The following is a 25,000-nucleotide window of genomic DNA, read 5'->3' on the forward strand; positions in this document are numbered from 1 at the left end:
TCTCACTATCTGCTAGCTGCCTGTCCCCCTGAACACACTGTAAAAACATCTCCTCACATCTGCTAGCAGCCTGTCCCCTGAACACACTGTAAAAAACATCTCCTCACCATTCAAGTGGCTCCCCCTGAACACAACAAAAACATCTCACATCTGCAGCTGTCTGTCCCCTGAACACACTGTAAAAACATCTCCCTCACTATCTGCTAGCAGCCTGTCCCTGAACACACTGTAAAAAACATCTCCTCACATCTGCTAGCTGCCTGTCCCCTGAACACACTGTAAAAACATCTCCCCAGCCTGTCCCCTGAACACTGTAATAAACATCTCGCCATCTGCTAGCTGCCTGTCCCCTGAACACACTGTAAAAACATCTCGCTGCTGCCTGTCCCCTGAACACACTGTAAAAAACATCTCCTCACTATCTGCTAGCAGCCTGTCCCCTGAACACACTGTAAAAACATCTCCTCACATCTGCTAGCTGCCTGTCCCTGAACACATCTGTAAAAAAACATCTCCTCACTATCTGCTAGCTGCCTGTCCCCTGAACACACACTGTAAAAACATCTCCTCTCACTATCTGCTAGCTGCCTGTCCCCTGAACACACTGTAAAACATCTCTCACATCTGCTAGCTGTCTGTCCCCTGAACACACTGTAAAACATCATCTCACTATCTGCCTAGCTGCCTGTCCCCTGAACACACTGTAAAAATATCCCCTCACATCTGCTAGCTGTCTGTCCCTGAACACACTGTAAAAACATCTCGCTATCTGCCTAGCTGCCTGTCCCCTGAACACACCAAAAACATCTCCTCACTCTTCTGGCTGTCTGTTCCCTGAACACACTGTAAAAACATCTCCTCACTATCTGCTAGCAGCCTGTCCCCTGAACACACTGTAAAAACATCTCCTCATCACTATCTGCTAGAACGCTGCCTGTCCCTGAACACACTGTAAAAACATCTCCTCACTATCTGCTAGCAGCCTGTCCCCTGAACACTGTAAAACATCTCCTCACTATCTGCTAGCTGCCTGTCCCATCTGAACACACTGTAAAAACATCTCCTCACTATCTGCTAGCTGCCTGTCCCTGAACACACTGTAAAAACATCTCCTCACTATCTGCTAGCTGCCTGTCCCCTGAACACACTGTAAAAAACATCTCCTCACTCTCTGCTAGCTGTCTGTCCCCTGAACACACTGTAAAACATCTCCTCACTATCTGTTAGCTGCCTGTCCCCTGAACACACTGTAAAAAACATCTCCTCACTATCTGCTAGCTGCCTGTCCCCTGAACACACTGTAAAAACATCTCCTCACTATCTGCTAGCTGCCTGTCCCTGAACACACTGTAAAAACATCTCCTCACTATCTGCTAGCTGCCTGTCCCTGAACACACTGTAAAAAACATCTCCTCTCTACTAGCTAGCTGTCCCCTGAACACACTGTAAAACATCTCCTCACTATCTGTTAGCTGCCTGTCCCCTGAACACACTGTAAAAACATCTCCCTCACTATCTGCTAGCTGCCTGTCCCCTGAACACACTGTAAAAAACATCTCCTCACTATCTGCTAGCTGCCTGTCCCTGAACACACTGTAAAACATCTCCTCACTATCTGCTAGCTGCCTGTCCCCTGAACACACTGTAAAAACATCTCCTCACTATCTGCTAGCTGCCTGTCCCTGAACACACTGTAAAAAACTCTTCACTATCTGCTAGCTGTCTGTCCCCTGAACACACTGTAAAAACAATCAACATTAATAAAGCAAAGTTAAAAACATCTCATAGCAGCCTACAATGTTACAGGGACCACAGCTTAGTTTGTGTTGTATTTTAAGTGTAGACAGGCAGACAGACAAATAGATAGATTGTGAGTGCCACAACTGAGAGTGTGTGTTACACAACATAACAATAACAACAATAAATAGCCTATGCTGAGCAGTGTATCGAGACACATTGTGCTGGTGTAACACTGTAAATAGATTGATTTAAATGTGTCCCCTGTTGTGTTCAGGACGCCCTCGGAGACCAGAGAGGATAAAAGCGCTGTGGATGTCGGCTCCTCAGACTCCAACACCTCTGAAGATCCACAGCAACAAGAGCCATAGCGAGGTGAGAGAAGATCCTCCTCCGATGTCACAGTGTAGATAAACTTCCCCACCTCCCCTGTGTAAGATTTCTAGGCAGCCTTTGTCACCACCGGGCTGGATTACTGTACAGTACAGGCCAAAGTTTGGACACCTTCTCATTCAATGCGTTTCTTTATTTTTCATGACTATTTACATTGTAGATTCTCACTGAAGGCATCAAAACTATGAATGAACACATATGGAATTATGTACTTGACAAAAAAAAGTGTGAAATAACTGAAAACATGTCTTATATTTTAGATTCTTCAAAGTAGCCACCCTTTGTTTTTTTATTAATAAGGGAAATAATTCCACTAATTAACCCCTGACAAAGCACACCTGTGAAGGTAAAACCATTTCAGGTGACTACCTCATGAAGCTCATTGAGAGAACACCAAGGGTTTGCAGAGTTATCAAAAAAAAGCAAAGGGTGGCTACTTTGAGGAATCTAAAATATAAAGACATGTTTTCAGTTATTTCACACTTTTTTTGTTAAGTACATAATTCCATATGTGTTCATTCATAGTTTTGATGCCTTCAGTGAGAATCTACAATGTAAATAGTCATGAAAATAAAAAGGAAACACATTGAATGAGAAGGTGTGTCCAAACTTTTGGCCTGTACTGTATATGGGGGTCAGTGGGTCCTCTATCGCTCGTCTCCAGTTGCTGCACGTCTTTTAACTGGAACACGTAAATACGAGCATATTTCCCCCATTTTATCATCACTGCATTGGCTGCCTATATATCACAGGGTCCATTTTAAGATTCTTTTATTTGTTTTTAAAGGCCAAAATGGCCTTGCCCCTCCTTACATCTCTGAGCTGCTACACCCCTGTAGACCCACTCGTTCTCTCAGGTCAGCCGATCAGCTGCTCTTAATTGTGCCGAAAAACAAAGCGCAAGCAAAAAGGGAACCGGGCTTTTTCTGTAGCAGCTCCTAAATTGTGGAACGATTTACCTCTGCACATTAGACAGGCATCTTCTCTGTCTATTTTTAAGTCTCTTCTTAAAACCCATCTTTATTCTTTGGCCTTTGAAAACTGAAATTGACAATTCATGTTTGGTTATACTGATCGTATTGGTTCATTGTATGGATTTTGTTTTGTTTGTACTTGTATGATATGGGTCGTGTGAGTTTTGTATTTTAGGGCTTTTATGTATTAATTTATTGTTTTACTGCAAAGCACTTTGTGTCCTCCTTTGGATTTTAAAGTGCTCTATAAATCTAATAGATCTCAGGGCTGAATCTGAGCACGTTTGGGTTTCAGGTGTCGGTCTGTTCCAGCTTGATGATGAATCTGACGTGGGAGGAGCGAAGTGGCGATCCCGACAGCCAACAGTCCAGCAGCTCTGAGGTCTCTGGCACACATCTAATATATGACTAAAATCTAGGTCTGCTCCCTTGTAGTGTATTCGGTGGCGATGCTGTAATTTTGTGTGGTGAGGAATCCGCTGGACGCTGTTTCTTGATTATAAAGGTTTATTTATATCAAAGAAATTGAGCATCAATTTACAAGCTCTGAAGAGCCCGGAGAGGACCTGTTTTCCCAATTCTCCAGTGCTCCTCTGACTTTCTTTGTTTGAACATGGTATATATGTACTAAGCTTTGGGTTACATAAGGTGGGGTTGGATCAATAATTGATCAATGGCTACAAAGCCAACTGGCCTTCTTTCTCCATCTTGGGGCTCCATTGATAACACTTTCCAGATGTTTCCAGAGAGGTGTCCTCTGAAAGTAAGCTAAAGTTCATCACTTTTAGCTACATATAGATAGTTCAGATATGGCCTAAATACAAGTTATAGAATGATCAGATAAAATAGGATGACAATACACCTCACCCTCTTAGTGGATTAGTGGACTAATCAGTGGTTCTGGTCTTAGTCATCTTAGATCTCTGTAGCCCATTAGTCATGTCTGATGCTGTTTTCATGCTGAATGACTTATTTCCAAGAAACGTACAAGGACATCTCTGGTAAACACAAGAATTAAAGTGGAGCTTTAACACGACTCTTTGTGGAGAAACTCAGATTTACAGATCTGTCGATTAAATCAACTAATCGATTAGTCGATACGATTGAATGAGTGTTAGTCGACTAAGAATTTCTTTAATCGAGCACAGCCCTACTAAAATCCTTCATCCGGGTCAAATATAGAGTTACAGGTGACCAAAAGTAACAGAGCGTTACCTTGAATACAACGACAGGTTTCTCTGGTTTAAACATTGTTGGAAACATTTGGGATCATGGAAGTACAAAACTCAACAACATATAGAACATACAGTACAGGCCAAAGTTTGGACACACCTTCTCATTCAATGCGTTTCCTTTTATTTTCATGACTATTTACATTGTAGATTCTCACTGAAGGCATCAAAACTATGAATGAACACATATGGAATTATGTACTTAACAAAAAAAAGTGTGAAATAACTGAAAACATGTCTTATATTTTAGATTCTTCAAAGTAGCCACCCTTTGCTTTTTTTTTTGATAACTCTGCAAACCCTTGGTGTTCTCTCAATGAGCTTCATGAGGTAGTCACCTGAAATGGTTTTACCTTCACAGGTGTGCTTTGTCAGGGTTAATTAGTGGAATTATTTCCCATATTAATAAAAAGCAAAGGGTGGCTACTTTGAAGAATCTAAAATATAAGACATGTTTTCAGTTATTTCACACTTTTTGTTAAGTACATAATTCCATATGTGTTCATTCATAGTTTTGATGCCTTCAGTGAGAATCTACAATGTAAATAGTCATGAAAATAAAAGGAAACGATTGAATGAGAAGGTGTGTCCTAACTTTTGGCCTGTACTGTATGTCGATTAGATTGTAAGTACTTTTAATGCAGAAATGTTACATATTACATCTTTTTCTCTCCTTCAGCAATGCTGAATTTCTTCTGAAGCACATTTTTTAGGGCGTTTTCACACCTGTAGTACATTTGCTTTGGTCTGAATCAGTTGGTGAGTTAGTAAACTTGGAGCGATATGCCCTCGGTTCGGTTTGCAGAAGCGTGCCAAAATGTGTCATTACAAATCAGGCAAGAACATCCACTCTTCTTATTGGTCGGATGTGTCTGGGGGGGCGGGAGCAAGAAAGTAAATACAGGAAGAAGGTCCTGTGTTCTGGTCTAGTGGTCAAACCAGTAGGGCTGTCCTCGACTAAAAGAAATTCTTAGTGGACTAACACTTATAGGATTTAGTCGACTAATCGATGAGTTGATTTAATTGACAGAGCTGTGCTCTTTGAGAGGTGGTTAAGACTAGAAAAGCACAATATAAATGTAGTTAATTAACCATCTGTAAAACTGAGTTCCTCCACAATTAATCCTGCAAAAGCACCACTTTAAATCTTGTGTTTACCATAAATGTGCTCAGAAGTTTCTTGGAAATGAGTAATTAAGCATGAATAAGCATAAAAAATGACTAATCGACTAAAGAAATCTTAGTCGACTAAGACCAAAACGACCGATTAGTCGACTAATCGATTAAGAGGTGGCAGCCCTACAAACCAGCTCATTTCATTAAAATTATCAGACATTGTTTCACAAAAGACATTACTATCAGGGTTCATATGTTTTTGATAAAACCTGGAAAAGTTATGGAATTTGAAAAATGCAAATTCCAGGCCTGGAAAGGTTTTGGAAACATAAAAAAACGAGAAAGTTTTGGAAAAGTCATGGAATTGTTTTTAACACAGCTTAAACCTTGTGTTGTCTTCCCGTTAACCCTTTTTTTCACAAGATTTGTTTTTGCTTTTTCCAACATTTTAAATTGTAAAATTTTTTCATATTACACATTTTCAGCGTTTATTTCTACGTCCCATATTTTCTGATATAAAACAAAAATTGAAAACGGGGTCAATGTGACCCGAAGTCAACACAAGGGCTAATAATATGTGATTAATAAAAGTATTTTCACGTGGTCTTAACCTCAGCGTTGTATTCAGGGAGCGATATTAAGATTCCCTCTATGAACCACAGACATTATCATTCATTTATAGTTAAACCTCTGAGGGGGAACTTTAACACTGATTAGTATTCTTATTGTCGACTGACATTTTCAGGAACACATAGTCATGGAAATGTGCCAAAAAGTCATGGAAAAGTATTGGTTAAAATGCATATTGAACCCTGAATATGACTAAAAACCTTCATCCGGTTCAAATATAGAGTTAAAGGACAATTCTGGCTTGCCTTGCCTTGCTAACCGCTGATTAGCTGCTAACGCTAGCTTTCGGGGGAAGAGGGTAAATCTCTATTTCTACACGACTATACATTTACATGTCATACTCATAACACACAGAACAAGCAATCAAAAAAAAAAAATAGACAGCAATGAAAAAATAAATAAATAAAATGCTTAAGTATATATGTATAAATATTCAGGAGTTCAGCTTTTCTTTGAGAAAAGTTGAATCTATCAACTGGCTCCGCTACCTTCTTCGTTGCTCTGATTGGTTGTAGCGCTATCCTATTAGTGCAGAGGGGAATTTGAAAGACAACCGTTGATCCCGCCCTTCAGATTGAGCCCTGACCAATGGGGAGCTCCCAGACCCAACATCTGGATGTGGGGCTGGCTTGTCAGGCTAATACATTGGTCAATTTTGGTTGTCTTAAAGAGCTTAACAAATAAAGTTGGATTGGATTCAGTCCAACAGAGGGGTGCCATACTCAGAATGGTCTGCAGTTATCCAGACTTGTTGGAAAGGGTTTAACGTGGACTTGTGTCCTACAGGTGCAGGGGGAGAGTCTGCTGAGCACCCTCGTGCAGGTCCAGAGGGAGTCCAGCTCCGTCTCACAGGATCAGGATCAGTCTGGATCTGCTTCCCATGTCCAGAGAGAGTCTGGATCTGTGTCCCAGGTCCAGAAAGAGTCTGGTTCTGTGTCCCAGGTCCAGCGAGAGTCCGGTTCTGTGTCCCAGGTCCAGAGAGAGTCTGGATCTGTGTCCCAGGTCCAGAGAGAGTCTGGTTCTGTGTCCCAGATCCAGAGAGAGTCTGGATCTGTGTCCCAGGTCCAGAGGGAGTCCGGTTCTGCCCCGGGCTGTGACGAGTTTGGCTGCTTCCCATTGGACGGACAGTTGGAGGTGTATTGGTGTCAGCAGCCAGTCGGTTACCTGCACTCTCCTGAATGTCCCGCATACCGACTGAACCCCTTCGAGGTGAGGACCGACCCACATCCCTCTGAGACCTGAACCACCAGAATTTAACGTTGTGACGTAGGGCTGGGGGATGTGGAGAAAATATAACGATATTTTAGCCTGACGAGCCAGCCCCACATCCAGATGTTGGGTCTGGGAGCTCCCCATTGGTCAGGGCTCAATCTGATGGGCGGGATCAACAGTTGTCTTTCAAATTCCCCTCTGTGCCAATAGGATAGCGCTACAACCAATCAGAGCAACGCTAGCTGATAGATTCGACTTTAAACTGCGAACACATCTTCCTTTTTTTAAGAATGACTCACAAACACACAGTCACACACTCAACGCGCGTGCGCATACACACACACACACCAACACACACAGTCACACACACCAACACACAGATACACACACACTCACACACACACACACACACAGTCACACACACTAACACACACAGATACGCACACAGTCACAAACACACACTGTCACACATGTTCGCACGCACACACACCAACAAACACAGTCACACACACACGCACACACACATACACACACCCTACGCACACACACAAAGTCACACACACACACAGTCACACACACACCAACACACAGTCACACACTCAACGCGCACGCACGCACACACACACACATACATACACACACCTACGCACACACAAAGTCACACACACACACACACACAGTCACACACACACACACACACAGTCACACACACACAGTCACACACACACAGTCTCACACACACACACACATACATACACACACCTACGCACACACACAAAGTCACACACACACACAGTCACACACACACGTACACACACAGTCACACACACCAACGCACACAGTCACATACACACACCAACACACAGTCACACACACACACACAGTCTCACACACACACCAACACACACAGTCAAACTTCAGGCCACTTGCGTAGGCTTGAAACTAAATATGGTGAAAGTGAAGAATGACGCAGACTGATACATTAACATTAGCAGATCTCTCTTAGTTTATTTAAATCGGGACAGATCCTAAAAACACAGATTATTACGTTAATAACAATCCGATGCCTGTATCACAGTGTTTATAGCCGTGGCTAATTCGCAACACCTGTCCCTAGGAGGGCTTTTAACTGTTCAAATAATAAAAGAAGTCAAATTTTTACAGTGAATACAATAAAATGTCCAAAAAAACAGTTAACAGCAATGAAAAAATAAGTGTAGTAAATAAACACAATAACTCGGACTCACACAGATGCACACCTCACACACACACAGCTATACATGTCATATGGCACGATCACACTGCTGCTGAATTAATTATGCTTTTACTAGTTTTTTTAATGGTGGACAATTTGGGTATAGCCTTTATATTTGTAGCCAGTTCCACTGGATGGTTGTAGTCCTGATGGAGCTGAACGGGTTGTTGGTGTTGTGTTGGCAGATGAGCGGCGAGCTACAGCTGGTGATGTTTGGGAAAACGGACGACCAGATGAGTGTTACGGAGCAGGCGCCTCCTCGTGGAGCCCTGATCACCTCCAGCCATCGGCATCTCCAGCACCGGCAGCCGTGAGTCTCACACCACACGGTACAAATACTCTGCTGCAGTTACAGTTCTGCAGTCAGAACGTTAACAAAAAGTTAGTTAGCTGAAGTTTTTAGTCAGGTTTGGGTCAGTTTTCAGCCAGTTTTCAGCCAGTTTTCAGCCAATTTTCAGCCAATTTTCAGCCAGGTTTCAGCCAATTTTCAGCCAGTTTTCAGCCAGTTCTCAGCCAGTTCTCAGCCAGTTCTCAGCCAATTTTCTGCCAGTTCTCAGCCAGTTCTCAGCCAGTTTTCAGCCAGTTCTCAGCCAGTTTTCAGCCAGGTTTCAGCCAATTTTCAGCCAATTTTCAGCCAATTTTCAGCCAGTTCTCAGCCAGTTTTCAGCCAATTTTCAGCCAGTTGTCAGCCAGTTGTCAGCCAGTTTTCAGCCAATTCTCAGCCAGTTTTCAGCCAGTTCTCAGCCAATTTTCAGCCAATTTTCAGCCAGGTTTCAGCCAGGTTTCAGCCAATTTTCAGCCAGGTTTCAGCCAGTTCTCAGCCAGTTCTCAGCCAGTTCTCAGCCAGTTTTCAGCCAGTTTTCAGCCAGTTTTCAGCCAATTTTCAGCCAGTTGTCAGCCAGTTCTCAGCCAGTTTTCAGCCAGGTTTCAGCCAATTTTCAGCCAATTTTCAGCCAATTTTCAGCCAGTTCTCAGCCAGTTTTCAGCCAGTTTTCAGCCAATTTTCAGCCAGTTTTCAGCCAGTTTTCAGCCAGTTTTCAGCCAATTTTCAGCCAATTTTCAGCCAGGTTTCAGCCAGGTTTCAGCCAATTTTCAGCCAGTTCTCAGCCAAATTTCTGCCAGTTCTCAGCCAGTTCTCAGCCAGTTTTCAGCCAGTTCTCAGCCAGTTTTCAGCCAGGTTTCAGCCAATTTTCAGCCAATTTTCAGCCAGTTCTCAGCCAGTTTTCAGCCAGTTTTCAGCCAATTTTCAGCCAGTTGTCAGCCAGTTGTCAGCCAGTTTTCAGCCAATTCTCAGCCAGTTTTCAGCCAGTTCTCAGCCAATTTTCAGCCAATTTTCAGCCAATTTTCAGCCAGGTTTCAGCCAGGTTTCAGCCAATTTTCAGCCAGTTTTCAGCCAGGTTTCAGCCAGTTCTCAGCCAGTTTTCAGCCAGTTTTCAGCCAATTTTCAGCCAGTTGTCAGCCAGTTCTCAGCCAGTTTTCAGCCAGGTTTCAGCCAATTTTCAGCCAATTTTCAACCAATTTTCAGCCAGTTCTCAGCCAGTTTTCAGCCAGTTTTCAGCCAATTTTCAGCCAGTTTTCAGCCAGTTTTCAGCCAGTTTTCAGCCAATTCTCAGCCAGTTTTCAGCCAGTTCTCAGCCAGTTTTCAGCCAATTCTCAGCCAGTTTTCAGCCAGTTCTCAGCCAGTTTTCAGCCAGTTTTCAGCCAGGTTTCAGCCAGGTTTCAGCCAGTTTTCAGCCAGTTCTCAGCCAGTTCTCAGCCAGTTTTCAGCCAGTTTTCAGCCAGTTCTCAGCCAATTTTCTGCCAGTTCTCAGCCAGTTCTCAGCCAGTTCTCAGCCAGTTTTCAGCCAGTTTTCAGCCAGTTTTCAGCCAGTTCTCAGCCAGTTCTCAGCCAGTTCTCATCCAGTTTTCAGCCAGTTCTCAGCCAGTTTTCAGCCAATTTTCAGCCAGTTTTCAGCCAGTTCTCAGCCAGTTCTCAGCCAGTTTTCTGCCAGTTCTCAGCCAGTTCTCAGCCAGTTTTCAGCCAGTTCTCAGCCAGTTTTCAGCCAGTTCTCAGCCAGTTCTCAGCCAGTTTTCAGCCAGTTTTCAGCTAGTTTTCAGCCAGTTCTCAGCCAATTCTCAGCCAGTTCTCAGCCAGTTCTCAGCCAGTTCTCATCCAGTTTTCAGCCAGTTCTCAGCCAGTTTTCAGCCAATTTTCAGCCAGTTTTCAGCCAGTTCTCAGCCAGTTCTCAGCCAGTTTTCAGCCAGTTTTCAGCCAGTTTTCAGCCAGGTTTCAGCCAGATTAATGAGCGGCTTTTTCTCCGGCAGGTTCTTCAGTCAGCTGACCGCGAGGCGGCGCTGTGACTCCTTATATTTATTAAATAATTTAACAGCCAGTTGTCAGCCAGTTGTCAGCCAGTTTTCAGCCAATTCTCAGCCAGTTTTCAGCCAGTTCTCAGCCAATTTTCAGCCAATTTTCAGCCAGGTTTCAGCCAGGTTTCAGCCAATTTTCAGCCAGGTTTCAGCCAGTTCTCAGCCAGTTCTCAGCCAGTTTTCAGCCAGTTTTCAGCCAGTTTTCAGCCAATTTTCAGCCAGTTGTCAGCCAGTTCTCAGCCAGTTTTCAGCCAGGTTTCAGCCAATTTTCAGCCAATTTTCAGCCAGTTTTCAGCCAGTTCTCAGCCAGTTTTCAGCCAGTTTTCAGCCAATTTTCAGCAGTTTTCAGCCAGTTTTCAGCCAGTTTTCAGCCAATTTTCAGCCAATTTTCAGCCAGGTTTCAGCCAGGTTTCAGCCAATTTTCAGCCAGTTCTCAGCCAAATTTCTGCCAGTTCTCAGCCAGTTCTCAGCCAGTTTTCAGCCAGTTCTCAGCCAGTTTTCAGCCAGGTTTCAGCCAATTTTCAGCCAATTTTCAGCCAGTTCTCAGCCAGTTTTCAGCCAGTTTTCAGCCAATTTTCAGCCAGTTGTCAGCCAGTTGTCAGCCAGTTTCAGCCAATTCTCAGCCAGTTTTCAGCCAGTTCTCAGCCAATTTTCAGCCAATTTTCAGCCAATTTTCAGCCAGGTTTCAGCCAGGTTTCAGCCAATTTTCAGCCAGTTTTCAGCCAGGTTTCAGCCAGTTCTCAGCCAGTTTTCAGCCAGTTTTCAGCCAATTTTCAGCCAGTTGTCAGCCAGTTCTCAGCCAGTTTTCAGCCAGGTTTCAGCCAATTTTCAGCCAATTTTCAACCAATTTTCAGCCAGTTCTCAGCCAGTTTTCAGCCAGTTTTCAGCCAATTTTCAGCCAGTTTTCAGCCAGTTTTCAGCCAGTTTTCAGCCAATTCTCAGCCAGTTTTCAGCCAGTTCTCAGCCAGTTTTCAGCCAATTCTCAGCCAGTTTTCAGCCAGTTCTCAGCCAGTTTTCAGCCAGTTTTCAGCCAGGTTTCAGCCAGGTTTCAGCCAGTTTTCAGCCAGTTCTCAGCCAGTTCTCAGCCAGTTTTCAGCCAGTTTTCAGCCAGTTCTCAGCCAATTTTCTGCCAGTTCTCAGCCAGTTCTCAGCCAGTTTTCAGCCAGTTTTCAGCCAGTTTTCAGCCAGTTCTCAGCCAGTTCTCAGCCAGTTCTCATCCAGTTTTCAGCCAGTTCTCAGCCAGTTTTCAGCCAATTTTCAGCCAGTTTTCAGCCAGTTCTCAGCCAGTTCTCAGCCAGTTTTCTGCCAGTTCTCAGCCAGTTCTCAGCCAGTTTTCAGCCAGTTCTCAGCCAGTTTTCAGCCAGTTCTCAGCCAGTTCTCAGCCAGTTTTCAGCCAGTTTTCAGCTAGTTTTCAGCCAGTTCTCAGCCAATTCTCAGCCAGTTCTCAGCCAGTTCTCAGCCAGTTCTCATCCAGTTTTCAGCCAGTTCTCAGCCAGTTTTCAGCCAATTTTCAGCCAGTTTTCAGCCAGTTCTCAGCCAGTTCTCAGCCAGTTTTCAGCCAGTTTTCAGCCAGTTTTCAGTTTCAGCCAGATTAATGAGCGGCTTTTTCTCCGGCAGGTTCTTCAGTCAGCTGACCGCGAGACGGCGCTGTGACTCCTTATATTTATTAAATATTAAACTCTTGTTAGCTGTTCTGCTGAGTCGCCCTGTGAATCATGATTCAGCATAACTCCTTCACAGAGTCTACATCGCCTCCAACCGGTCAATGCTTTATTGATTTATTTAGCAGTTTACATGTCAAACATTTGGGTTTTCATGTGTTTTTACTGAAACTGAAAACATGAGGACATATTTTTATAATTTTAAACAAAGTTTTTAACTGTTTTTTTAGGTAGTTTTACTGAAAAAGATGTGGATTTTAATATTTTTAAATGCTCTGTACATACTATAGACTATATTAACTTATTTATTGTATTCATGTATTTATTTCTTGAAATCTCAAACACTTAAAATGCTTCTTAGTTTTTGACACGAAGACACTTTATATTTAAAATTAAATGTTTGCACTTTGGATCAAAACTGAACGTAACGCAAACTCATTTTAAACCCCTCCCAAAAAAACAACTCACAAAGTTCATCGAATGTTGATTGTAATTCAGAGTTTTTAATGTTTGAATGACATCTTGTGTACACAGTCGACATGTTTGTAGTACATACAACTTTATTAACATTGTTCCAGATGTGCAATAAAAACCCAGAGGCTGAACACGACTCGCTGTCTTGAGAATCTCTCATTTCACCGTTTTACACATTTTAGATTTTAATAACAATCTGCTTTTTGTTTTCTGACTAAAAGATTCAGCATTCAATTTTCGGCAGGGTTGGGTACCGTTTGGATTTTTACGATTACGTTTCCTAAACTGATTTTTGAAAAACTGAAAAAGAAGTAATATAATTTACTAGATCACGTGCAGTGAATGGTTAATATGCTTTTATGTCTATTTTGGTGAGCCCAGAGGGAAAATATGGCAATTTAAAAGTAGCCTACATTTACGGTAGCTAGCTAACTGTAGACTACAGAGAGAGTAGCTAGCTGACGGTAGACTACAGAGAGAGTAGCTAGCTGACGGTAGACTACAGAGAGAGTAGCTAACTAACGGTAGACTACAGAGAGAGTAGCTAGCTAACTGTAGACTACAGAGAGAGTAGCTAGCTGACGGTAGACTACAGAGAGAGTAGCTAACTAACGGTAGACTACAGAGAGAGTAGCTAGCTGACGGTAGACTACAGAGAGAGTAGCTAACTAACGGTAGACTACAGAGAGAGTAGCTAGCTGACGGTAGACTACAGAGAGAGTAGCTAGCTAACTGTAGACGAAAGAGAGAGTAGCTAGCTGATTTGTAGATTTAAAGAGAGAGTAGCTAACTAACGGTAGACTACAGAGAGACTAGTTAACTAACGGTAGACTAAAGAGAGAGTAGCTAGCTGACGGTAGATTTAAAGAGAGAGTAGCTAACTAACGGTAGACTACAGAGAGACTAGTTAACTAACGGTAGACTAAAGAGAGAGTAGCTAGCTAACGGTAGACTACAGAGAGAGTAGCTAACTAACGGTAGACTACAGAGAGAGTAGTTAGCTAATGGTAGACTACAGAGAGAGTAGCTAACTAACGGTAGACTACAGAGAGACTAGTTAACTAACGGTAGACTAAAGAGAGAGTAGCTAGCTAACGGTAGACTACAGAGAGAGTAGCTAACTAACGGTAGACTACAGAGAGAGTAGTTAGCTAATGGTAGACTACAGAGAGAGTAGCTAGCTAACTGTAGACTAAAGAGAGAGTAGCTAGCTAACTGTAGACTAAAGAAAGAGTAGCTAACTAACGGTAGACTACAGAGAGAGTAGGTAACTAACGGTAGACTAAAGAGAGAGTAGCTAGCTAACGGTAGACTACAGAGAGAGTAGCTAGCTAACGGTAGACTACAGAGAGAGTAGCTAGCTAACGGTAGACTACAGAGAGAGTAGCTAACTAACGGTAGACTACAGAGAGAGTAGTTAGCTAACGGTAGACTACAGAGAGAGTAGCTAGCTGACGGTAGACTACAGAGAGAGTAGCTAACTAACGGTAGACTACAGAGAGAGTAGCTAGCTGACGGTAGACTACAGAGAGAGTAGCTAGCTAACGGTAGACTACAGAGAGAGTAGCTAGTTAACGGTAGACTACAGAGAGAGTAGCTAGTTAACGGTAGACTACAGAGAGAGTAGCTAGTTAACGGTAGACTACAGAGAGAGTAGCTAGCTGACGGTAGACTACAGAGAGAGTAGCTAACTAACGGTAGACTACAGAGAGAGTAGCTAACTGACGGTAGACTACAGAGAGAGTAGCTAGCTGACGGTAGACTACAGAGAAAGGGGGACATTTTTACGTCTGCTGCTTTCAGCCAAAATACAACAAACTGCTTGTTGAATTTATAACTAAAGAAATGAAATAACTTTCAACATTCTTTTATTACGTGTATAGAGCAACGGCTTATACATTGTCCCGTACTAGCAGCCTAAGCTCTATTCTATCTGCTTTTATATGTTTAACTGTTTTAACTGCTCTTTAATGTTTAATTTCTTATACTGCACTGTAACTTTTATTCTCGTATTTCATCTGTTTTAATTTTTTTAACGTTTTTAATAGTTTTTATGTAAAGCACTTTGCATTGCCCTGTTGCTGAAATGTGCTCTACAAATAAAGCTGCCTTGCCTGTTGAACAACATTGAACATTGAATTGAATATAAAAGGCAGCACTAGAGAAAGAATCACAGTTTCATCTTAAAGCTGATCTTTTCTTTGGTGTCTTTCACTTTGTGTTCGTTGCGCCAGTCGATATTTTGACGATAAAAGAAACTACAGCATGTTGTGCTGCCCTACATCTCATATAACAGCACTCAATTCAAACTCAAGATTTGTTGGACTTGACGTCGGACTTGCAGCCGTTTAGCGATACCTTCACAGGTCAGATTCAAACACTTGGACCTTCTGCGTCGAGGGAACGAGACCCTGCAAGTGTGCGCCCGCTCTACCAACTGAGCTAACCGGCCACAGAGCTGTGCGGTCTTCACTAGGGTTGGAATCGGTTCAAAAATTACGATTCCATCGAACGGCATCGTTTCTTTATTGGGATCGTTTGGAGGATTTGGTTTCAAATCTGATCACGGGGTTCCAAAATTTAACATGCGCAAGTTTGGGGTTTCCGTAGCGACCAGGAGCTTGTTGTGTTGCAGCCATGGAGCTCAGTAAGCGGCGCTCTAGTGGGGCTTTATTTTACGTTAAAGAAAGTCCCGTCAAACTGCAACCCACCTTTGAATCTAAATAAAACGTTCCTCTGATTTGTGAAATCGTGAGCTTAGGTAAGGTTCTATCTCCGTTTAGGGTAGTTCTGAGATATTGAGCATCAAAGTTTTTACATCCCAGCTGGTAAAACTGTTATGTAGTATATCATTTTATTAATAACTAACTAGCAAAATATTTTTTACAAAAATAACACCACACAGGCATTAATAAACACCTAATGGATCAGATTATGTCAAAAACTCAATTTCGACCAAAAGTGGAGATGGAAAAGCTCACGAAATAATCATGTGACCCGTTTCAACTCCACCACTCAAAGAATCGGAATCGAGAATCGATGAGAACCGGAATCAGACGGAAGAATCAGAACTGGTGTAGTATCTGGACTTCTAACGGACTTTTTATAAACTTTGTCTTAAGTTTTTGGTAACAAAGAAACTCGTATGAACTTTAGCCTACATTCGCTGGACACTTCTCTGGAAACATCTGGAAAGAATTAGGGATGCCATGTTGGCTTGGTTCCAAAAGGATGATAGCCATTGGTCAAAGTATTGTTTCCTCCCCCATCTATGTTACACACATTATAGAATATACAGTACAGGCCAAAAGTTTGGACACACCTTCTCATTCAACGTGTTTCTTTATTTCAGATTCCTCAAAGTAGCCACCCTTTGCTTTTTTTGATAACTCTGCAAACCCTTGGTGTTCTCTCAATGAGCTTCATGAGGTAGTCACCTGAAATGGTTTTACCTTCACAGGTGTGCTTTGTCAGGGTTCATTAGTGGAATTATTTCCCTTATTAATAAAAAAGCAAAGGGTGACTACTTTGAAGAATCTAAAATATAAGACATGTTTTCAGTTATTTCACACTTTTTTGTTAAGTACATAATTCCATATGTGTTCATTCATAGTTTTGATGCCTTCAGTGAGAATCTACAATGTAAATAGTCATGAAAATAAAAAGGAAACACATTGAATGAGAAGGTGTGTCCAAACTTTTGGCCTGTACTGTATATATATACCATGTTCAAACAAAGAAAGCCAGAGGACCACTGGAGAATTGGGAAAACAGGTCCTCTCCGAGCTCTGCAGAGCTTGTCAATTGATGCTGATTTCTTTGATGTAAATAAACCTTAATAATCAAGAAACAGTGTCGGCGGATTCCTCGCCACACAACATTACAGCATTGCTACCGAATACACTACACTGGAATCAGAATCGTTAAAATAAAAAACGATGCCCAAGCCTAGTCTTCAGTCTAGTCCGGCAGGAAGGCTGTGTTGACGGAGCCGTCCTCCGGGGGAGGGGGGTGGGGGCAGCTCTTCCTCCGGGACTTGGCCAGGACTCGGTGGAGGAGGCTGGGGGAGCCGGGGGGCCACCGGGGGCCCATCGAGTCCCAGCGGCCGCAGGATGCTGTTCTTCCTCAGCAGCTTCGGAGTGCTGAGACCACTGAGAGGAAATACAGAAAAAACATCGTTTAGAGGACCGGCTAAACATATCCAGACGGACGGGCCAAAAATAAATGAAAAAGGCGGCAAAAAAGGACTACTAGGCCCTGTTAGGCCCTGTTAGGCACAGTTAGGCCCTGTTAGGCCCTGTTAGGCCCTGTTAGGCACTGTTAGGCACTGTTAGGCCCTGTTAGGCACTGTTAGGCCCTGTTTGGCACTGCTAGGCACTGCTAGGCACTTTTAGGCACTGTTAGGCCCTGTTAGGCACAGTTAGGCCCTGTTAGGCACTGTTAGGCACTGTTAGGCCCTGTTAGGCACTGTTAGGCCCTGTTAGGCACTGCTAGGCCCTGTTAGGCCCTGTTGGGCCCTGTTAGGCACTGCTAGGCACTGCTAGGCACTGTTAGGCACTGCTAGACCCTGTTAGGCCCTGTTGGGCCCTGTTAGGCACTGCTAGGCACTGCTAGGCACTGTTAGGCACTGCTAGACCCTGTTAGGCCCTGTTGGGCACTGTTAGGCATTGCTAGGCACTGTTTGGCATTGCTAGGCCCTGTTAGGCACTGTTAGGCACTGTTAGGCACTGCTAGGCACTGTTTGGCATTGCTAGGCCCTGTTAGGCACTGCTAGGCACTGTTAGGCACTGTTTGGCACTGCTATGCACTGTTGGGCACTGTTAGGCCCTGCTATGCACTGTTAGGCACTGCTAGGCACTGCTAAGCACTGTTAGACACTGTTAGGCACAGTTAGGCACAGTTAGGCACAGTTAGGCACTGTTAGGCACAGTTAGGCACAGTTAGGCACAGTTAGGCACTGTTAGGCACAGTTAGGCACTGTTAGGCACAGTTAGGCACTGTTAGGCACTGTTAGGCACTGCTAGGCCCTGTTTGGCACTGCTAGGCACACACAGAGACCGATGTTTTTAGTTTCAGATTGTCACCTTGTGATTCATGTATAAAGTTTGTCTCTTTAAATTAAGTTACCTGGTGCAGCCACAGGGGGCGCCTGCTGTCGTCATGGCGACCGGTACCGACCCCCTCCTCCCCAGCGTGGGCGTGGCTCTGGACGGGTTACAGCCGGCTCCGCTGGGCCCGGTGAAGCCTCTGGAGCTCCGCCTCTCCTGCAACGCAACGGTGAAAACTGTTCCAATGCAACATGGCTTCTTCTTTCCTTCCCTACCTCCTTTTTTCCTTCCCTACCTTCTTTCCTTCCTTCCCTACCTTCTTCTTTCCTTCCTTCCCTCCTTCTTCTTTCCTTCCCTACCTCCTTCTTTCCTTCCTTCCCTTCCTTCTTCTTTCCTTCCCTCCCTTCTTCTTTCTTTCCCTACCTTCTTCTTTCCTTCCCTACCTTCTTCTTTCCTTCCCTACCTTCTTCTTTCTTTCCCTACCTTCTTCTTTCCTTCCCTACCTTCTTCTTTCCTTCCCTACCTTCTTCTTTCTTTCCCTACCTCCTTTTTTCCTTCCCTACCTTCTTTCCTTCCTTCCCTACCTTCTTCTTTCCTTCCTTCCCTCCTTCTTCTTTCCTTCCCTACCTCCTTCTTTCCTTCCTTCCCTTCCTTCTTCTTTCCTTCCCTCCCTTCTTCTTTCTTTCCCTACCTTCTTCTTTCCTTCCCTACCTCTTTCTTTCCTTCCCTACCTTCTTCTTTCCTTCCCTACCTTCTTCTTTCCTTCCCTACCTCTTTCTTTCCTTCCCTACCTTCTTCTTTCCTTCCCTACCTTCTTCTTTCCTTCCCTCCCTCCTTCTTTCCTTCCCTACCTCCTTCTTTCCTTCCCTAATCTTCTTTCCTTCCCTCCCTCCTTCTTTCCTTCCCTTGCTCCTTCTTTCCTCCCCTTCCTCCTTGTTTCCTTCCCTCCCTCCTTCTTTCCTTCCCTACCTCCTTCTTTCCTTCCCTACCTCCTTCTTTCCTTCCCTTCCTCCTCCTTTCCTTCCCTTCCTCCTTCCCTTCCTCCTCTTACCTGCAGCGTCTGGACGCATGCGGCGGGGAAGTAGCCCTCGTCTCCGTTGGCGAGCCGTCCGAACCACCAGGCCTCGTCCTCCTGAACCAGAACCTGGATCAGGTCTCCCGGGTCCAGGTCCAGCTCCTTCTGCCAACGGGACCGGTGCTGCTTCACCACCAACACCTGCCAGCCAATCGCAGCCAGAGCTCAGCCAATCGCAGCCAGAGCTCAGCCAATCGCAGCCAGAGCTCAGCCAATCGCAGCCGGAGCTCAGCAAATCACAGACAGAGATCAGCCAATCACAGCCGGAGCTCAGCCAATCACAGACAGAGATCAGCCAATCACAGCCGGAGCTCAGCCAATCACAGTCGGAGCTCATCCAATCACAGCCAGAGCTCAGCCAATCACAGCCAGAGCTCAGCCAATCACAGACAGAGATCAGCCAATCACAGCCGGAGCTCAGCCAATCACAGCCACAGCTCTGCCAATCACAGCCAGAGCTCAGCCAATCACAGACAGAGATCAGCCAATCACAGCCGGAGCTCAGCCAATCACAGCCACAGCTCTGCCAATCACAGCCAGAGCTCAGACAATCACAGCCACAGCTCAGCCAATCACAGCCACAGCTCAGCCAATAGCAGCGCAGCGTTGGCCGGTTTGCAATAAGCAATAAATCAATTAATCGCGTGATAAATAAAAATTAGCTCGATCATTTTTTAATGGAAATTATCGCGGCTGGAAAAATGTCCATTTTATTTCTAGTTTTTGGTTATTTTGTTAATTTATTTTGAATATTCAAAATGTCTTCCAGGTCCAGTGGTAAATATTATTTAGAAATATAAGTTTAATGATCTTTGAAGAGGTGTATCTGCATTATTATTAATATTATTATTATTATTGTTATTATTATTATTATTATTATTATTCCTTAATTATTATAATAGATGAAAATAGTCAATATTATCGTTCATTGCAATCATTTCTGGGACAATTTGTCGTCCAGCTGAATGTGTTATGGTGACAGGGCTGTTGTTATGGTGACAGGACAGTTGTAATGGTGACAGGCCAGTTGTTATGGTGACAGGACAGTTGTAATGGTGACAGGCCAGTTGTTATGGTGACAGGCCTGTTGTTATGGTGACCGGCCAGTTGTTATGGTGACAGGCCTGTGCAGCGCTGATGCTGTCACCTTTAATCTGCTGTAAATAGCTGCTGGTCAGCTCACAGGGCTGCAAATACACAGAGGTCAGAGGTCACACTGATTAACACACACACACACACACACACAGATACACACACACATGCTCACAGGTAACACACACACACACACGGAGATAGACACACAAACAGATAGACACACACACGCTCACAGGTAACACACACACACAGATAGACAGAAACACATAAACACAAATAGACACACAGACCATATACACACACTGATAGACACACACATACACACACATAAACACATACACAGAGACACACACATACTCACAGGTAACACACACACACACACACACAGGTAACACACACATACACAGAGACACACACACATACACACACGCTCACAGGTAACACACACATACACAGAGACACACAGACAGACACACACACATGCATACTCACAGGTAACACACATTACACACACGCTCACAGGTAACACACACATTCACAGAGACACACACAGAAAGACACACACACATGCACACTCACTGGTAACACACACATACACAGAGACACACACATACACACAGAGACATACACACAGACAGACAGACACATACACAGAGACATACACACACGCTCACAGGTAACACACACATACACACAGATAGACACATACACAGACACACACACACTCACAGGTAACACACACATACACACAGATAGACACATACACAGACACACACACACTCACAGGTAACACACACATACACACAGATAGACACATACACAGACACACACACACTCACAGGTAACACACACATACACACAGATAGACACATACACAGACACACACACACTCACAGGTAACACACACACACACAGAGACACACACACACACACACACACTCACAGGTAACACACATACACAGAGACACACATACACACACGCTCACAGGTAACACACACATACACAGAGAAACACACACATACACACTCACAGGTAACACACATACACAGAGACACACACACATACACACTCACAGGTAACACACACATACACAGAGAAACACACACATACACACTCACAGGTAACACACATACACAGAGACACACATACACACACTCACAGGTAACACACACATACACAGAGAAACACACACATACACACTCACAGGTAACACACATACACAGAGACACAAACACACACACGCTCACAGGTATCACACACATACACACAGATAGACACATACACAGACACACACACACTCACAGGTAACACACACATACACACAGATAGACACATACACAGACACACACACACTCACAGGTAACACACACATACACACAGATAGACACATACACAGACACACACACACTCACAGGTAACACACACATACACACAGATAGACACATACACAGACACACACACACTCACAGGTAACACACACATACACACAGATAGACACATACACAGACACACACACACTCACAGGTAACACACACATACACACAGATAGACACATACACAGACACACACACACTCACAGGTAACACACACATACACAGATAGACACACACACACACACACACACACTCACAGGTAACACACATACACAGAGACACAAACACACACACGCTCACAGGTATCACACACATACACACAGATAGACACATACACAGACACACACACACTCACAGGTAACACACACATACACACAGATAGACACATACACAGACACACACACACTCACAGGTAACACACACATACACACAGATAGACACATACACAGACACACACACACTCACAGGTAACACACACATACACACAGATAGACACATACACAGACACACACACACTCACAGGTAACACACACATACACACAGATAGACACATACACAGACACACACACACACAGGTAACACACACATACACACAGATAGACACATACACAGACACACACACACTCACAGGTAACACACACATACACACAGATAGACACACACACACACACACACACACACTCACAGGTAACACACATACACAGAGACACAAATACACACACGCTCACAGGTATCACACACATACACACAGATAGACACATACACAGACACACACACACACACTCACAGGTAACACACATACACACAGATAGACACATACACACACACACACACACTCACAGGTAACACACATACACAGAGACACACATACACACACACTCACAGGTAACACACACATACACAGAGACACACACACACACACGCTCACAGGTATCACACACATACACACAGATAGACACATACACAGACACACACACGCTCACAGGTATCACACACACACACACAGAGACACACACACACACACACACACACACACACGCTCACAGGTAACACACACATACACAGAGACACACACACAGATAGACACACACACATGCACACTCACAGGTAACACACACATACACAGAGACACACAAACATACACACACACACATGCACACATAGGTAACACACACATACACAGAGAAACACCCATATACACACTCACAGGTAAGACATACACACAGAGAAACACACACATACACACTCACAGGTAACACACACATACACACAGATAGACACACACACACACACACACACACAGATAGACACATACACACACACAGAGACACACACACACACACACATGCACACTCATAGGTAACACACACATACACAGAGAAACACACACATACACACTCACAGGTAACACACACATACACAGAGAAACACACATACACAGACACACACACACTCACAGGTAACACACACATACACACAGATAGACACATACACACACACACACACACTCACAGGTAACACACATACACTGAGACACACATACACACACACTCACAGGTAACACACACATACACACAGATAGACACATACACACACACACACACACACTCACAGGTAACACACACACACAGAGAAACACACACACACTCACAGGTAACACACACACACACACACACACACACACACTCACAGGTAACACACATACACAGAGAAACACACACACACACACTCACAGGTAACACACATACACAGAGACACACACACACACACACTCACAGGTAACACACACACACACAGAGACACACACACACACACACACACACTCACAGGTAACACACATACACTGAGACACACATACACACGCTCACAGGTAACACACACATACACACAGATAGACACATACACACACACACACACACTCACAGGTAACACACACATACACAGAGACACACACACACACACACACTCACAGGTAACACACACATACACAGAGACACACATACACACACACTCACAGGTAACACACATACACAGAGACACACATACACACACACTCACACACTCACAGGTAACACACACATACACAGAGACACACATACACAGGTAACACACATACACAGAGAAACACACACACACACACGCTCACAGGTAACATACACACACACGCACACACTCACACGTAACACACACAGGTAACAAACGCACACACATACACAGAGACACACGCACACACTCACAGGTAACACACACAGACACACAACTTCCAGTTTTGAGAAGTGAGGCCAAAGCTCCTTAAAGGTGCATTCACTGACTCCAAAAAGAGTCAGATTTCTTACCTCTGTCTCCACATGTCGAGTCCTCGTCCTGGCCCGGGACACTGAGACACACAGGAAACACACATTACTTCATCACACACACACACACACACACACACACACACACACACACACACACATACATACATACATACATACTGTACATACATACATATGCACACACACACACACACACACACACACACACATACATACATACATATACACACACACACACACACACACAACACACACACACACACACACACACATACATACATACATACACACACACACACACACATACACACACACACACACACACACAGACACACACACACACACAGACACACAGACACATATATACACACATATACACACACACACACACACACACACACACACAGACGTGTGTTTGTGTCTGTGTGTATGTGTGTGTATAAGTGTGTGTCTGTGTGTGTGTGTGTGTATAAGTGTGTGTCTGTGTGTATGTGTGTGTATAAGTGTGTGTCTGTGTGTGTGTGTATAAGTGTGTGTCTCTGTGTATGAAGGTAAATATGGTGCAAAACGTGAGAACTTGCAGAACAAAAAAATCTGAACTTGTATGTTAAAATTTGCACCTGTAAAAAATATCCACACCCACGTGATCTGAATTTTAAGTCACAAAAAGAACAAAAAAACACGAGAGCTTGTAAAAAAAAATCTTGTAAATTGAAATTTGCAGAAAAAATATTCACAAATGTGTAAGATTGATATTTGCGCGAACACGACAGCTGCAAACTTGTAATGCAACATTTACTCGTGTACTTTTTTTTTTTTTTTTAAACTCTAAATAAATAAAATAAAAATAATAAAAATAAATAAATAACTCAAGTTCATTTTCCATCACAACCACATTTCAGTGATTACAACCTCTGGAGTCTGTCTCTGTCTGTCCTCTCTCTCACTTCCTGCGATACATTTGGTGCCAAACTAATCAGTAGCTGAGGACAGGACAGGGAGAGCAGGGTTCCTATCAACACTGTCTGGCTTATTTATGTAGCATGGAAGCTTGGTGGAA

At 43.7% G+C, this 25,000-nt stretch overlaps 1 protein-coding gene across 1 annotated transcript in view; it reads left to right on the top strand.

Annotated features, from left to right (window-relative positions):
- Positions 1-8,863, top strand: part of LOC114566056 (uncharacterized) — a 9,995-nt gene extending 1,132 nt beyond the window's left edge. Inside the window, exons 2-5 of the mRNA XM_028594394.1 lie at positions 2,015-2,112; positions 3,400-3,486; positions 6,869-7,291; positions 8,735-8,863. Of these exons, the coding sequence (XP_028450195.1) occupies positions 2,015-2,112; positions 3,400-3,486; positions 6,869-7,291; positions 8,735-8,863 (737 nt within the window). The remainder of the gene's footprint in view (positions 1-2,014; positions 2,113-3,399; positions 3,487-6,868; positions 7,292-8,734) is intronic.
- Positions 8,864-25,000: the final 16,137 nt, after the last annotated feature.

The sequence above is a fragment of the Perca flavescens genome, chromosome 12 (genome assembly GCF_004354835.1).
Source record: "Perca flavescens isolate YP-PL-M2 chromosome 12, PFLA_1.0, whole genome shotgun sequence".
Classification (NCBI taxonomy): domain Eukaryota; kingdom Metazoa; phylum Chordata; class Actinopteri; order Perciformes; family Percidae; genus Perca; species Perca flavescens.